Genomic DNA, 15,358 nt, shown 5'->3' on the forward strand with positions numbered 1-15,358 from the left:
TCAGCTGGACACAAACCCTCACTTCGGGGCAAACGTATTGTGGACAGATGAAGCCATTTTCACCAGGATGGATGTCTTCAATAGTAGAAACAGTCATGTATGGGACTTTGACAACCCACATGCACTTTTTGTGGCCCATCACCAGCACAGGTTTTCAGTGAATGTGTGGTGCGGGATAGTACATGATCATTTAATTGGACCATACATTCTCCCTGTTCGCCTGAATGGTCGCACGTATCATGCATTTCTTAGTCAGGTTCTGCCTGAACTGTTGGAGACCGTACCTTTGGCACTGCGGCAAGAAAGGTGGTACCAACAAGATGGGGCACCAGCTCATTTCGATCGTAATGTACGACATTTCCTGCATGACGTGTTTCGCAATAGGTTCATTGGTAGGGATGAGCCTGTGCCTTGGCCACCGAGGTTGCCAGATCTCAACCCTCTCGATTTTTTCTTATGGGGAGAAATGAAAACCCTCGTATACGACACACCTGTCACATCAGCTGAGGACCTCGTTGCTCGCATCAACGTCGCCGCCGCGACTGTACAGATCGACCACAAGGAAAAAAACCTTGGGACGAAAAGTCCCCGCGGAGCTTTCCCTTCTTCCCTCCACCTCGGGCCATAAGGAAGCATGGTCCACTCTCCCCCTCCTCTACTCGCGGGAGTACGGTGCACAGGAGTCGCGGGTCTGCGCAGGTTGTTTTGCTTGTGGTTCCACTATAGCAGATACACCTGGCTTGTTTGCTCGTACTCGACAATCCTTGATTCGTCGCTGTCATCTCTGCGTAGAAGTAAACGGCAGACATTTTGAAAACCGTCTGTGATTATTGCCCTCGGCAAATCTCAGTGAGAACACTCTTGGTATTGCTCCCCACCCCCTTTGTGTGGTGAAAGTGACATCTTCAGTTGGTGTAATGTGACACGCACGGTCTGTGTGTAAGATATTGTAGCATTTGTTGTTTGTTGTGTGTGTGGAGGGGGATATTACGTAGTTGTCGCGTGTAAAAATACACGTTGTCGCAATCATCTGATATTGTGTTTTTCTTTCCCTCCTCCTGGTGGAGTAATGTGTCTCTCGTATGCCACATGACATGATTCGTTCATTCCTCGCGTGTAACTGGGGTATGCAACCGTGCTCAACTTTTCGGATTTTGTGTTCGGTGCTCATGTTTTGATGTTTGAGGTCGGGATGTGTTGTCTTGAACGCATTTCTCATTGTCACGGTCCTTCTTGCTGCGTTACATACCCTTTCCATGTATTGTTCTTGCTGGAAATCCCCCATTCCTTTGAGGACTCCATTGCGCATGCGTGCAGTGAACTTTTCATAGTGACTTCCGGACTGAGCACATACGATTCCTTTATGATTCCCTTGGAACCGCCTCTCTATCTGTTATAGTATTCGTCCCAGTCAGGTGTGACGTTCACTTTGTCACCTTTTGCGAGGCTTCTATCTCGGAAACGAAGCCTCAGTCGTAAAAATGGAACTTAGACTTTTTGCTTGTTTTCGTGTGAGGAATCACCTCCCAAGCGTTGTAAACGACCTTTAGAAACACCCTGTATATTATAAATACATGTGTTTGTGCCCTTGAATTTTTGGAAAGCTCACCTTGAAACCCGGGAATTATTCTTGAATTTTATCAAGGTCCTAGAGTGGTCACCCTGTTTAACATTTAGAAGTTCATTACAGGTAGTAAAATGTTATAAAATAAATTGAAAAGGTAAAGTAGTCGCAAAATGTTATTTAGTCTTTATCTTTTAATTTATTTTTAATGTTTTTACTACGTGGAAACTCTCAAATGGGACAGAAACATTGAAGTTACCACCAAACCACGTGTAGTGCACTGTGCCTTTATTCTTCTTTATGTAAATAATTTTTACATATTTTAGTATTTCACCACATGTACTGATAACCAGTTCATGGCATAATGTTATCTTGCTTTTGGATGGACAGAGAAAAATGCTAGAAAACTTCTTAACATTAATTGTTCGTATTAGGCTTTTCAGAAAGTGGTTTATAAGTTTCTTCTCTGTATAGTCACCAGTTTTAAGATTCTTGTCATGCTGAGAAACAAGCTTTTGTAGAACCTGTTCGAAGACATCTGCACATGTTCAGCGATAGGATAGCAGCTTGTTGGACACAAATGTACAGAAGTGCAGTATGTTCTTGTTGACTGCGCTGATACTAATTCTGATTCCAGTTCAGTGTTGCCAATGACGAAAATATTTTAACGATCATAATTGAACCTTTTTGTGGTCAGGTCCTTTCGCACAGACTGTGAAGACACATTTTATTACTTCCATACTTTTCCAATCTGTTCATGGCTGTTATGTTTGTTTGTATACACATTTTGTTTAATTTTACATTCCCTTTCTTAACCCATGTATGGCATTTAGTTTAAGGGTATTCCCCCAAATATATTGGAGCATGTGAATAGCCTTGTGCTTAATTCATCATTAGACTGATGGGACTCTATATGATAGCTGGTGGAGGCACATATTGGTTCGGATCCCACTTTAAACTGTAGGTCCAGTCCTGATTAGCCTTACTGTGCATAAAGTGGACTTAAAACACAAAATCAACTAACCTAAGGACTCTATAAATTTAAAAATTTCATGTAAATATGCTGTCAAAACTTTTGAAAAACATGCAAAGTAAAAATTAACATGAACAGCAATTACGAAAATCATTCTACTGCTGTTCTACAAAATATAAAAAGGAAACTAGGCACAATAATTTACCTACTTTTACCGAAACTGATATATCAAAACTACTTGCTGTAATTATTTTCCTGTAGTTTACAGTTATTACAAGCATAAGTAAACAGGAAAATAATTCTACAATGCAAGCAATGCATACATACAAGAAAATACTTGCTGTAATTCACTTTGAAATATTCAGACAAGATTTACAGCAGTCAGTGTCCTATGTTTATCTGTACTCACTGGTCTGTAAGTTGAGAAAGATCTCTAATGTTTGCAGGCTGAAACAGGAGCAACTTTCATGTCTGTAACATTAGATGTGGTCCCTTTATTTTCGCTGCAAAATCAAGTCCTTAACATTATCATTTCCTTCTAATAAACTTTACAAAAGACTACTTTCCTGTCTACAAAATAGCATCACATTCTCAATATCCATCCATAATGAGTAGAGATATGCAAAAGGTAAAGTGTTCCCCTGTGCTTAGCACCACACCATGAAGGTGTATAGGGGGTGTGGAGGTAACGCCTCACACTTTCTTGATCCGGTCGTGAGTGGGGATGATGTGATCAGCATCATGCCCCTGACCGCATTTACCCCCCAGGGTTTCCCCCAGGTAACCACGTCATTCAATGCTAGGTGGGCACGGGGCCGCTTCCAATGTTAGGAAAGTTCCCAGATTTGAACCGGCTGGGGATTGAACCTGGGACCTTTAGCATGGTAGTCAGACACGTTACCGACTGAGCCACCGTGGCCGAGTAGAGATATGCATATTTTGTTTTTTGATAAAAATATGAAATATAAAGTAACATACTGTAATGTTCATTTTTCTTGGTTTTGAAAGGTGTAGGTTTTTTTTTGGTGATGAAATGGTGTAAAATAAGCTCTTAAACACGAAAGTCAGTTTATTTACAGATATAACAGTTTCCGATGTCTGAACTATACTGCCAGTTATGCAAAATCATGAAAAATTGATTTTCTGCTGTAAAAATTTCCTCTTTTACACAGGAATAAAAGTGACACTGATAACGACATAAATGAATTCTTAGATAGAAAAATGTTTATTTTCTAGAAGTATAATTTTCAAACCAAATTTGAGATTTTTCACCATTTTAACACGAAAATGCCAAATTATTGTCACTTCTATTTCTGAAATATGCCCAGTTTTTGTACCACAATTTTGATCTTTTATTTACCATAAATATGAGACTAGCAATGAGGATGCCGGAAGGAAGCCGGTTTGACATTCACAAGTGTGACAGTACTACCCCTCATGTACCATCTAGGCTACATTTAAAAATACATATTCAAGTGTAAAGTAAATAGGATTGCCCATTTCAAAATATTCTCACCTTCTTTCTCTTGTCACTTTTGCCAACCCCTGTGGCAGAGTGGTTAGTACATCGTGCTATGATGCCAGGGGTCCCGGGTTCGAATCCTGGCTTGGGCATGGATGTTTGTGAGTGTCCATTCATCATATCATCACTCATCCCCATCTTCGCAAATTAACCAAAAGTGGCACAAGAAGCGAAGTAAAATAAATCAAGTCAATAAATCTTATCACTTCTACCTGGTGTTGTTTGGTTCACTTTCATGTATGTTTGGGTAACACTTTCGTATAGCGGAAACGGATTTCTTACTTTTTACATAAGAAAGTACGTACGGAAATCATTTTCTTTAGCGTTGTTGAAGTTCGGGAGTGTAGTTTTGATCCATTTTAATGCGAAATCATGTGTTTATCTCTCCGACACGTTATTGCTGCTGCCGCCATTTGCTTTCTGCACTTGAGCACAATTTTCCGTGTGTTACGTGATGTAACCCCCAGTAAGTGTTTCAAACCTCGCCGTGTTTTCACCATAGCATGACGTGTCTAGTATTTTTATTTTTTTAAAAAAAAATTTAAACTATGCTTGCCTAACCTAACCTTACGGGAAATGGTTTGTGGGGCTAATGTCAATGGTTTGTGGGGCTAACGTCAATGGTTTGTGAGGTATTAGCATAATTTCAAATACGGGCACAAAAGTAGATATTTTTCGGTGAACAAGGTTGCAACACTGCATAAATCGACAAAACACTCGCACAACGTGTGATGAACCAGTACGCATTCGCCGTAATGTGTGTTGCAGAATCGAAATAACGAACAACAGTAAGTACTCGTAAATGTAAGAAATAGACATTATTTTCTTTAGCAATGTAAAAAAGTGCGAAATAAATGATTTATAGGTGTTTCACCTATACGAAAGTAGTACCTATATTTGAACTCAATTGACACATTTCTTTAGTCATAATTGGTGGGTGCTAGAGAAAAAATCAAGGGACTACCGTCAGATTAGAAATTGTGGATGCTCTAGTTTGGACTCTAATTAAAAATTAACCAATAGACCTACATAAAAACACCTCTTGCACTGGTTCACAGCGACAGCCTGCAGTTTCCTCGGTTCAATGGACATCACTGTGTGCAGTGTTGCCACGTTCCATGTACATCTTTACTCTGTTGAATAAAAATCTGTTTCGCAATGTGAATTGACAATGATAATGATTTTAGAAACAGATGCAAAGAGCTTCAAAGCAAGACCAGGGTCGTATTTCTAGAACTACCCGATACTAAGAAAAAGTCGAGCCTGCATTTTTCACTGAAAAATGAAGAAATTTTTTTTAAAAAAATTGATGATAATGGTTTTCTGACAAATTTTATAAATTTGAAAATTAAGAATTGTGTTTAAAACTTTTCACCCTGCACCATACTAAAATTTCATCACAATCGAACCACCTGTTTTTGTTTGTAGAATTTGAAAGAGAACGATTGTTTGTAAAGAAAAGTGGTACTTTGTTTTCACAACAATAAAAAAAATGGAATTCCTACTCAAAAAAATTTGGTTACTGTAGATTAACGCAGAATTGAATGAGCTAAATTTTGATGTACTGTTTTTATGTAGGTCTACTGGTTAATTTATAATAGGATTTTAAACTCTAGTATCTATAATTTTTAATCCGACATTAAATAACAGATATGATCAACAATAAGATTATCCTAAAATGGAAATTTTCCAGCTGTGCTGTGTCATCCAGTAAGATACGTTCCTCTCAGAGAGTTACCTTGTAGAGTGAAGGTGACTTAGTGAACTTTATTTCATTCATGTGGTAGTTGCTTGCTGCCTGAAGCCAGGGCAGCTGTTCTTGGTTAGAATTCCTTTTAGAAGATCCACTTGAATCTTCATGTAGTTTGCTTTTGTTGCCTAGATAATCTGAATAGTTTTGTGGCTACGTAAGTTTTATTAAACTATTCATAATATCGATACAACAGCAAACCACACGACGATTCACGTGAATCCTTTAGAACAGTGGTTCTCAACCTTGACGGGTATTACACTTCATGGGACCCATAGGCATGTGTGCCGGCAGAATTACTGTAGAGGTGTGCACCCAGTTTATGATTGTACTAGCTGATTACCCGGCATTGCCCAGGTATTTATTTATCCCAATCTTGTATTAGACAGGAAAATAGTGAATTCTAACTATAGTGTAAAATGTAACTAATTTTAAATGTGATTGTGAATGTCACCAATTAGCTTAGCGACTCCGAAAACTATGGATTCGACAATGATCTAGGTCATTTGTGGCATTTTATTTTTCACCCCCCATGCCAATAGGTGATGAACTTGGAGTTGAACCGCATAGGGAGTGTCACGAAAACTATGGATTCCATTCGCAACACAGCCTTAATGTTAGACAACCCGAGAAACACTATCGTTGTGCAGATTGCATAGTGTCACGGATGTCTGTTTGTGCGGAATTTAATATCGGTGGTTCTCGATTATTTTTACATGTCACCCCTTCTCACCCCACCCCTAGGGGTGCCAGGGGTGTCTTTCCCCCACAGTATTTATTTCCAGGTTGCAATTGATACTTGTACCAAGTTTGGTTGAAATTGCTCCAGGCGTTCAAGAGTTATGCCGGAACAAACAAATACACAGACCCATACACACACATACATCCATTTTTATATACGAGGTGTGGCTAGGAAAAAAACGGGCTGTTGCTACAAAATCTTTTATTGGTTATTTTGTACAATACCAACATTATCCCCTGCACTATCGATACACTGCTCCATATGAATCTTCCATTGCTGGAAGCAGTGCTGGAAATCATTTTCTGAAACCATGGTCATGACCTCCGTCGCTTTTGTTTTCACACATTCTATGGTCGTAAATCTGGTTCCTTTCAGTGCTGATTTGACCTTTGGGAATAAAAGAAGTCGCACGGAGTGAGATCCGGCGAATGGGGTGGATGTTCTAACACTGGGATCCCATACTTGGCCAATAAAGCCTTGACTGACAATGCCGTGTGGGCAGGAGCATCATCCTGATGAAGAATCGATGACTTGCTTTTCCACAAATCAGGCTGTCATCTTCTTACTCGCCCACGAAGGGTCGTCAGAAAGTTGGTTGACAGTTTGACTTTCGGGTACACAATTCGAATCAATTCATCGACATTTGCAAATGTTTGATTCAGTTTTTGACGTTCAAGACCATCCAGGATGCTAGTCGTTCTCGATCACCTCGTCCCTCTTTAAACCTTTGAAACTAATCAAACACTTGAGTGCATGATAAATACTCATCTCCGTACACTTGCTTCAACAAATCGTACGTTTCTGTGGCGGATTCATAAGAATTCAGGTTGATACGCGATTCCACTTTCACACTTAACATTTTTCTGACGGAGCACAGATGTACGGTTCACTTTGTCGACAAGCTACAGCGGAACTGAGCGCTGTGCACCCTGGGCAATCACACAGTCGATAGGCAGGATATCAAGTTATGCACCGCTTGACATGCTTGCCGTTTGTGGACAGCAACATCAATCCAGTTTTTTTCTAGCCACACCTCGTATACAACCTCTGACAATAAAGTTCGGTGGATGATCCTGAATATTGAAAGTAGACAAATTTTTAATGAAACCTACCTTACTGTCCTTCGAAGTAGTCCCCTCCCATGGCTATGCACCGTTGAGAACGGCTGTACATGTCCTGGAAACTTTTAGAAAAGTCTTCTTACGGGATGGTGTTCAAGACCCTTGTCATGTTCCGTTCGATGTCCGGAATATCCTCAAATCTCTGACCTTTCAAAGCGATTTTGAGGCGTGGAAAGAGAAAGAAATCTGGAGGATTCAGATCCAAATTTCTTGCAAAGCATTGCTACAGAGGATGAGAGCTGGTGTCTGAGGTACGACCCTGAAACGAAACGCCAAAGCATGGAATGGCATTCTCCTGCATCACCCTGTCGGAAGAAGGTCAAGGCGTAAAAATCACGCATCAAGACGATGCTTATCACTTTCTTTGACAGTGCTGGCATGATCCACAAGGAATTCCTGTCGGAGGGAACAACAATTTTTCCGCCTTGGTCTTCTTCCGACGGGGTGATGCAGGAGAATACCATTCCATGTTTGGCATTTCGTTTCAGGGTCGTACCTCACACACCAGCTCTCATCCTCTGTAGCAATGCTTTGCAAGAAATTTGGATCTGAATCCTCCAGATTTCTTTCTCTTTCCACGCCTCAAAATCGCTTTGAAAGGTCAGAGATTTGAGGATATTCCGGACATCGAATGGAACGTGACGAGGGTCTTGAACACCATCCCGTAAGAAGACTTTTCTAAAAGTTTCCAGGACATGTACAGCCGTTCTCAACGGTCCATAGCCATGGGAGGGGACTACTTCGAAGGACAGTAAGGTAGGTTTCATTAAGAATTCGTCTACTTTCGATATTCAGGATCATTCACTGAACTTTATTGTCAGAGGTTGTATATATAGATTTTTGCTAACGTCTAGTACTTTAAGAAGCCCTCTTTTACGCTTGCCTAATCAAATTACATATACTTCATTCTAGAGAAGTAATTAATGCCGGTGCATTAATTTTAAAGACTAATTTACTCTAGTCTAACATCAACTACGCTGAAATTGAAAACTGAGCTTTGTTAAGTTTTACGCTAGCTTTGCACCCAAGCAGTCTTGATAGCAATGTGAAATGATGAGAGTTGACACTTCTCGGCAACTGCAGACACAGGCAGTCTCAAATATCAAGCAACCCCTTAAGTCGTCATACATATGAAACACACACAATTGAGAACTCATTGCCAATTCCCTTGAGTTAAACATCAGAGAAATGTCAGTAAAAACCAATGGTAGAGTGGGATGGTATAAGTAATTTAGATGTAATAGGTTTTTAAAACAATAAATAAATTTTCGAGTCTGACTTCGTGACCCACCAAACTCCCTCTCGGGATCCAGTAGTGGGTTGCATGCATAAATGAGACAAATTTAAACCAGCTTCCCTGGTGTCGGCCAAATGTCCAGCTGAACCTAAATTGAGGAGATGCATCTTTAAATTATTTTACAAACTTGTTTCCAATTCGAAAAAAAATATTTTGCTAAAAGATGTAACAATCCTGGCAAATTCTAAGAAATATTAACCACTAAAATATGAAATATAAATGTTCCATTTTGCATACATTTTAGTCAAAACCCATAAGATAATACTTATTTTTGAAATATGCCTTTAAAATATACCTGCAGTCCTAGCATTTCATTTGAAGGCCATTGGCAGAAAATTCCAGGCTTATAACCTGATTGAGCAACAATTTTCAGTAACGTCGGTGAGTTTTTCCTCAAGTAGTTTACGATTGTTACAAGCATTTAAACATACTTTTTGATAAAACATTTTCTGAGAACACACACTTCTCTTCATCGTACATTTATTTTTAATTTCAATAATGTTAACAGTAATAACAATGGCATAAATTGAACAAAAATAAAAAAGAAGCAGTTATACAGTGAATCTTGTCAATAATGTTAAATTGTTGGTACCTAACAACTCAACTGTGAATGATCTTATCAAATTCGAATTGTGGATACCAAACATCAGGCAATTCAAAATATGCAAAAATAGAAGTGTGATAATAGCTTTTGCAATAACAGTTTCAGTTAATTTTGATGAATAACTTTGATTATATGTTAACCTGTCCAATGTTAACATCTGGGAGTAAAGTATTTTCGTAAACATATTATATGATAATGAATTGTATTTCATTCGCAGGAAACAAAATTTTCAGCTTCCCCGATCATCAAGTAGATTTCTACCTGCCGCAGTTAGTCAGCATGTACATTCAGATGCACGATGTCGCAGAAGTCATCCACCCCTACTTAGTCCAGAGGTAAGGCTGCGCACTTTCATCATTTAAAAATTATTTCCTTTCTACTAATATATTGTTATCAAGTGTCAGGTACACACAAGTTCAAAGATACCTGTGTGCAAAGTGTGCATTATTTTCAATGCTATATTGTGCACTTAGTGACACTAGTTGGAAAAGTGCAGTGCAGTGCATTACAGTTTTTTTCACTTATTCTTTCAGTTGCTAACATATTTTAACCTTTAAACAGCAGAGCCGGTTTTCGAAAGTAACCCCTTGCTCGCCGCGGCCTTTGCACGTGATTTTTAAATTTTTACACTTTTTCAGAAAAACGTTATATCTCTGAGACTATTTGAGCAATCTACTTCGGATAACTTTTGTTTGAAAGCAAAAACATCTGAGCGTGCGACCGTGTACAATTCAGAAAGCCCAAGTGAAAAAAATGGGGTTGGGAGAGGCCAAGTTCCCAATTTTCAATGAAAAAAAAATCTGGCGTTCGGCCCCTTTTCTCCCGATATTTTGGAAAAAGGGCGCAAACTTTTGCATTGTTTTCAAAGAGTAGACCTTTTGCAACAAAGTGAAACTTGTTTCAAGTCCCTAGTTCTCATACAGGCTGAAATATGACGCAATATGTACAATCCTGCATTTTGGCTAAAAATAGCTAATTTGCATATTAGAGAAAGGGGGAGGGGAGAGAGGGAAGTTTCTTCCACATGACATTTCAAAGTCTTATCTCAACATCTGTCAGCGTTTACAACCTCGCATACAAGTATGAAGGTCCTAAAAGCACGTGAATGTTGTAACGGCACCATGGGTCATATATGACCCATTGGCTGTTTTCGCCTGTACTTTCTATGGGTCATATATGTCCCATTGGCTGTTTAAAGGTTAAAGGGGCATTCCACAAAATGTGGTCCTACTCCATGTAAATAACAAAACAAATTTGAAAATTATAATTGTTTTAAATTACTGTAAGCTTTAAATGTGTATGGATGCATATAATTTCCATATTTCACCAACAAAAATTATTAGCATCTGCAGTCTATATGTTCCACAGACAAATGAAGTCAAACTTGGCTACATTTTTAAAGCAACTCTCACGTAACATATTTTTGTTAATGATTTTCATGCATTCATGCTAAATCATTATACTAAAGTTTTTTCATTTGTTAGTGGTTACTGCAAAGTACTTCATAATTCTATGAAATGAATTCATTAGGAATATTTTAATCCAATCTCATGTGTAGAACCTTACATTTTATGTGTGATGTCACACACGTAACACTGGAATACCCCAAAAGGGTCTGTATTGAAAAATTGAACAAAATTCATGTTCCCTAAATTTGGTGTTTTCCAACCTGAAGAGTTAAAAAAGAACAAGTGATTTACAATATATTTATTGTGGGTAGGAGTTTTTTGCTGTAGACATTTTGATAATTGATTTGTTTCTTGTAGGTGCAGGAACTCAGCTGACTTTTCCTTGAAATGTGCCTGGTTGTTGGATGCGTACAGCTCAGATGCCTACTTACTTTCAAAGAAGAAGTCTCATGGGACGAAACTCAGAAATCTCATTCTTTCAGACGAGCTCAGGTATAGTACACTTATTCCTTTGAACCCCCATTTGGGGGGAGAAAATCATAAACTGTGATAATTAAATGTTTAATTTTTCTTTCATTGTAGAATTATTAGATGTTTAATGACACTAAAAATAAATGTCTGATGAAGGGAGTGTGTGTTCTGAAATGTAACAACAAAAAATTCTGTTTTTATGTTTGTAACAACCGTAGGCTACAATAGAAATAATTAAATGTTTAGCCATTAATTAATGTACATAATATATGTAAGGGTTCATAATACAGAAAACCTGGTGTGAATGTCTCACCTAGCTTTTTTTATAAGCAACAAAAGTTATGATTCCATGACCTTCAAAACAATTAATTTCGTGGACAAACATGCAAGATATAATTTTTTGACAACTTTTGGTCTTGTTGTGGCTGGTTCGTCACCTTAGTTTTACCTGATCTTGTTTTAAGCCATGGAAATGGGACTGTAGAAATCAAAGTTAAATATGTACTTCACACGCACACTATTGCCATATTTCGCAAACAATATCTGCTCATTCTGAGAACCCAAGGTGTAAGGCAGTATCTTGTGCCTGATTATTGATTGATTTGTTGCTTTAAATCCACTTTATGCACAGGAAGGCTAATCGGGACTGGACCTACAGTTTAAAGTGGGATCCAAACCACTGTGCCCTGTGTCTCCACCGAGAAGGAAAAGAAATAACCACTTATGACACCCCGGGAAGCACAGGAAATTGGAAAATCAACTTTTTTTTAGGAACAAACCAGGACACAAACTATACATTCCTTAGAAGTGGACAAAATTCTGGGCAACAAGGACAAAACGTCGCAGGAAAAATAAAAACCACTTCAAGTAACAGTATTATGCTACAAAGGTTCATTGGCGAAATTGGAAATAAATTACTGCTAGTATGCACAGACCTGTATTTTCATACAATCCTTTATATTTTTGTGATTTCTTGAAAAATACACCGATTCTTACTCTCTCTCTTATCACCACAAATAGCGCTCCCTTTTTATTTGTGCCATTCATGAATTGTCAGAATTTTTCAGTAATTACGTTTTTAACACTTTGAAGTTCAACTTCAGTTGTATTGTGTTTGTTGGAAGGTGTCCATTTTAGCCACAAATCAACTCATTTTTCACGATAAACCACATGACTCAGCGAACATTTTAAATGAATTTGATCAATCATTCCAAATAATTGTTACGGGGACAAACAATTAAGGCTATAATTTTAATTCTCCTATGCAAAAAGCGAAGTTTACAATTATCAGCACTTATTTAAATTACTATTTTAATTACACACACTATTGTTGAGTTTCTCATGACGTATGATAACAAGGACTCTGATGTGGATGGAGGGGTGGGGGAAGAGTAAAGAGTGCTGTACGGCACAACTCGAACGTGCAAGAAAGAGAAAAATGAGCGAGTAGAGTGTTGGCCATTCCGTAGCTATTTGTGCGATCAGCTCCAATAAATAGGTGCCAATTTTAAAAATTTACTGCCAATATGCTTTTGGGCATCTTAATTTACTACCGGTATGCCATACCTGTCCAATTCGATCACTGATTACATTACACCCTCTTCCCACACCTATTTTTAAACTCCCAGTTTAACTGTGACAATTGTCTTAGCAGGAGTCTTGGGAAATGTTGGATTTTTAACTGCTTTTCTTATGTTCTGCTTACAAACATAAAAATTATGCTTTCAATGTAACTGTATTACAACAAATAAATTAGTGATACACTCTTGGATTCATGAAGTTGTGCGGTATACACTAAAAGTATTTTCCAGGGAAGAAGTGTGTTCGTAATTGCTCTTCTTATTCTAGCAGCCAATTAATTTTGATGATTCACTCCATTCATTATCATGGATTTATGACAACTAAAGCAGTGGATATTCAAAAGCAATCGGTCCTCAGAATACGAGAAGTTACACAGTTTTCCCCACATGTGTGTATGTTGATGATTAATTTGCAACATTTGTTTCCCCACAGACCAAAGGAGAACAGTGCAGAGTGCCCGCGGAGAGTGAAGCTGAGTACCAGCGGGACAGCCCCCGACCCCGTCAAGGTGAAGGAAGCAGTGTCCCCGACCAGTGCCCCCGTCATCCCACCAGCCTTCCCCTCTACCTTGTCCCCAGTCACTTCTCCAGGGAAGAAGACGCACCAGCGATCAAGATCCGATGCCACTGGCTTGTTCCAGGGGCACCGCAGGGTCCTGTCTCAGGGTGAGTTGTGAATATTCATTTGCTGGCTATTATTATAGGAATGGACTGTTATAATTTTTTTGGCAAAGAACTACTGTTATATAATTTGCTGTCACAATGTGATATGAGTAAATGCCACTTGAACAAGGTGAATGGACTATGTACGAGGGTGGATTGAAAAGTTCGTGGCCTGACGTAGAAAATGAGAAGATATTTGGATAAGTTATGTTTTATTTTTCCACGTAATCCCCCTCGAGGGGGATACATTTACGCCACCTCTCCGGTAACGCTGCTATACCACTTTTAAAAAATGATTCCTCAAGGTCTGCAAAATACCCCAGTACAGCACTTTTCACCTCTTCATCCGAAGAAAATCGCTGACCCCCAAAAAACTTTTTCAGGTTTCCAAACAGGTGAAAGTCCGAATATTGATGCCATAACCTTGTTTGCCGACAAAACCTGTTTGGCTTTCTTTGGGGTAGGAGATCCTTGTCGTTTCCATTGCTTTGATTGTTGTTTTGATTCCGGTGTATGATGGTGCACCCATGTCTCGTCCATAGTCACAAATCTGCCAATAAACTCCTCCGGATCACTTTCAAACAGTTCCAAACAATCACGGGAAAGGGTGAGTCGAGTGCGTTTGTGTTCAACTGAAAGCAACTTGGGTACCCATCTCTCAGACACCTTAGACTATCTCACGGATTTTGATTCTGCGGTCACTCAAAATCAGGTCACAAATTTTATTGACATTTTCTGTTGTGGTCGACGTTGCAGGCCTGCCACTGCGGGGGTCATCTTCAATGCTGTTTCTTCCACGCTTAAATTCAGCCACCCACTTTTTCACCATGGAATACGAGGGCGCGGAGTCTCCAAGCGTCTCTACCATGTCCGTATGAATTTGCTGTGGTGTTAAGCCCTTTTTATGCAGGTACTTAATGACAGCACGATGCTCTATTTTCTCCATGTCACAAATTTCCGTCACTTCTGCCCACTAAAAGTCCTCACCTGAAACAATAGAGCAATGAAATGAAATGAAATTTTACACAGTGACTACCAAAGGATATAGCTATGCAACTAATGTATGAAACTTAAAATTAAAAGCTTCCTTCCTACTCAGGCCATGAACTTTTCAATCTGCCCTCGTATTTAACACATCACTACTGATCAGAAAAGGAATGCTGAAAGTTTTAGTGTATAATTTTTGTGACAATAAACACTTAACATTAATTAAAATGTCACTTGTCCCTCCCAGGATTTAGAAGTGAAACTTTTCATCCCAGATGTTTTTATTTATTTATTTTTTTTAAAATTTTTAATGCCCAGAGAGTATCATCTGGACTGGACATACAGTTACTACCATGTGGCATCACCTATCTTGTCATTTATTTCAACAATGTTAAAGAGCAGCGGTGATCTAGTCAGTAGTTTGTCCAATTTCCACGTGGGAGCCCCGGGTTTGATTCCTGGGGTGGATGATCCAAGGTCTGAATTTTTGCATCCTTTTTCCTGCATGAAGTGGCTCTGGGCCTCACCCAGCCTCAAATCAATGAGTACCTGGTGGTTAAAGGTTGCTGGAATGTGGTGCTTATCACATCACCTCCAAAATGGCCGAAATTGAGAATGAGCCTTGAAGACACGGTGCTGTATGCATGGGAACTTTGCCTTTATGTTGAATATTTA

At 38.9% G+C, this 15,358-nt stretch overlaps 1 protein-coding gene across 2 annotated transcripts in view; it reads left to right on the forward strand.

Annotated features, from left to right (window-relative positions):
- fwd (phosphatidylinositol 4-kinase beta fwd) overlaps positions 1-15,358 on the forward strand; it is a 95,202-nt gene that overhangs the window by 54,712 nt on the left and 25,132 nt on the right. For both annotated transcript variants that reach the window (XM_083115560.1, XM_083115561.1), the window contains exons 4-6: positions 9,791-9,908; positions 11,340-11,474; positions 13,467-13,699. In XM_083115560.1, coding sequence (XP_082971686.1) covers positions 9,791-9,908; positions 11,340-11,474; positions 13,467-13,699 — 486 coding nt within the window. The remainder of the gene's footprint in view (positions 1-9,790; positions 9,909-11,339; positions 11,475-13,466; positions 13,700-15,358) is intronic.

Source organism: Lepisma saccharinum, chromosome 30 (genome assembly GCF_977018435.1).
Source record: "Lepisma saccharinum chromosome 30, izLepSacc3.1, whole genome shotgun sequence".
In the NCBI taxonomy this organism is placed as follows: domain Eukaryota; kingdom Metazoa; phylum Arthropoda; class Insecta; order Zygentoma; family Lepismatidae; genus Lepisma; species Lepisma saccharinum.